The 2,062-nt window shown below is 34.3% G+C and overlaps 1 protein-coding gene across 1 annotated transcript; it reads right to left on the reverse strand.

Moving 5' to 3' along the window:
- Positions 1-219: 219 nt before the first annotated feature.
- LOC140160002 (uncharacterized) lies at positions 220-561 on the reverse strand. Its single transcript, XM_072183269.1, has one exon. The coding sequence runs from the start codon at positions 559-561 to the stop codon at positions 220-222; it is 342 nt and encodes a 113-aa protein (XP_072039370.1).
- Between the last annotated feature and the right edge of the window lie 1,501 nt (positions 562-2,062).

Raw genomic sequence — 2,062 nt, forward strand, 5'->3', positions numbered from 1 at the left:
TTAAATAAATGTTAATTTATCAAATATGCATTTAAGAAAATAAAAACAGAGTGAATTTATTTCAGTGGTATTTAATTACGTCGAACATTTATCTAATTCCTCGACACTGGAACAATGAGAATGGAAACAATAATATACATTTGCACACACCGTTTTTAATTAATGAATTGCAATTATTCTATTATAAGTATGACCTTGACCTACCTTGACCTATGGCGTTCACTCCAATTTGGGGTTGCGTGGTGCCATCTGTTTCATGATGTCCTGCCACTTCCTTCTGTCTTGAGCTAGTCTGCTAGCTTTGACCAAAGAGTTGATGTTTACTTTGCTACAATCGGCTTTCAGGCAGTCACTCCATCTTTTTGGTGGTCTCCCTCTTGGGCGTTTGCCATGGATATGTGCCTCAAATGCTAATTTTGGAAAACGTGATGGTGGCATTCTCTGGATATGGCCGAAGTATCGGAGTCTTTTTGTTGATATTCTGTCCAGGATGGTAAACTCCATGTCAAGGGTTTTGCGAATGGTGGTGTTTCTGATCCTGTCGAGACGTGACACTCCCATTATTTTACGAAGGCACATCATTTCAAATGTTGAAAGTCTGTTTTCATCTTCTTTCTTTAGAGTCCATGTTTCCGCTCCATACAGCAGTATTGAGAGGGTAAGTACTTTGTAGAGCTCGAGTATAACCCTTGTCTAACGGGAGTCGTACTAGGTCCGTTAGATTTATAGATTTATTTCGTGATCATTAGAATAAAAGAGCGTGTCATCCCACCCTTTTACCAACATAACTTTATCCAAGTACATTTAAATGTTGAAGTAAGCAATCCATTTGTTATCTTGTGCCCATCCCTAGCACATTTCTAAAAAAGTTGTGACCCTATAATTATTTGAAAGTTTTTATATAAAACCCTTCCACCACCAAGACTCGGCAGAAAATAGAATTTTGTCAATGAAAATGTGATTACAATTGTTTCTACTTTGTCAAATGAAACAAACTATTAACTTCAGCATGTGGTAACCGAATGACGCTAATTACATATAAGAAATCATGTTTCTGGGAAATGGGGTAGGTTAAATTTGAAAACAAAAATGGTAAAAAGTGCAGAATATGCATAAAATCAATACATACATTAATCAAGATAAATATCGTATGCAAACAATTAATATTATTTCAGGCTTTTTTATTTTATTTTATTTTTTAATAATATTTTCAGGTCTTTCACGGTAGCATTTCTACAAAGTGCGCGTTTTTTTAATTATATGTCGAATTCGGATTAAAGTGAGTCTCATCTCTCAACAAATGACCCTTTTTATTCCTTTTTCACATTTTATAGTTTTCATCAATGAAGACTTCCATATAAGATGAACTAAAACCAAATCTGAAAATGAACGTGTTTTAATAATTCTTTTGCGGAGGTTTCTTACCTATTTCTTTGCCTGTTTAGTGTCAAATTTCGTGAGTTTTTTGAATTGCTGCAAGAGAAAACACATCTCTGCATTTTCAAGCTGTGTGCTCCCAGAACGAAGAAACAAAGGATGAAACCAGTCAGTGTATAGTAGGAATTTGATAACTCTTCAATTATCGTGATGGTTTTCTGTTATATATCTTATTTGCTTAAATGGTAAGAGGCAAACCGTATACTTTATATTAAATTTAAAGTATCTCAAATGAATGGTGAAACTGTTCGTTATTTGATATTAAATATTACATAGGCGTACAAGACGTTGCAGATGAAATGTATTCGTAAAACGTAATTCAAGATTGTAGGAGATATCAGTAATGTCGTAACCGGATGACCATGCAACAATGCGTATGTTGCTGGGATTTGTTTTTTCGACATGCAGGATAAAACAAATACATGTCAGGGTTCTTTTACCACGTACTAGATTGCTTTTTAAAATGAATAAATTACAAAGCTATTTTACCACGTACAATATGGCCTTTAAAAATAAACAAGTACTATCAAAGACAGAGATAAAAAGATTTTATCGCGTCTGACGTCATCTGTCAATCAAACTCGAGCACGGTTTGTTTACAAGTGTCGTGATGATGACAATTGTG

This window comes from Amphiura filiformis, chromosome 9 (genome assembly GCF_039555335.1).
Source record: "Amphiura filiformis chromosome 9, Afil_fr2py, whole genome shotgun sequence".
Lineage (NCBI taxonomy): Eukaryota > Metazoa > Echinodermata > Ophiuroidea > Amphilepidida > Amphiuridae > Amphiura > Amphiura filiformis.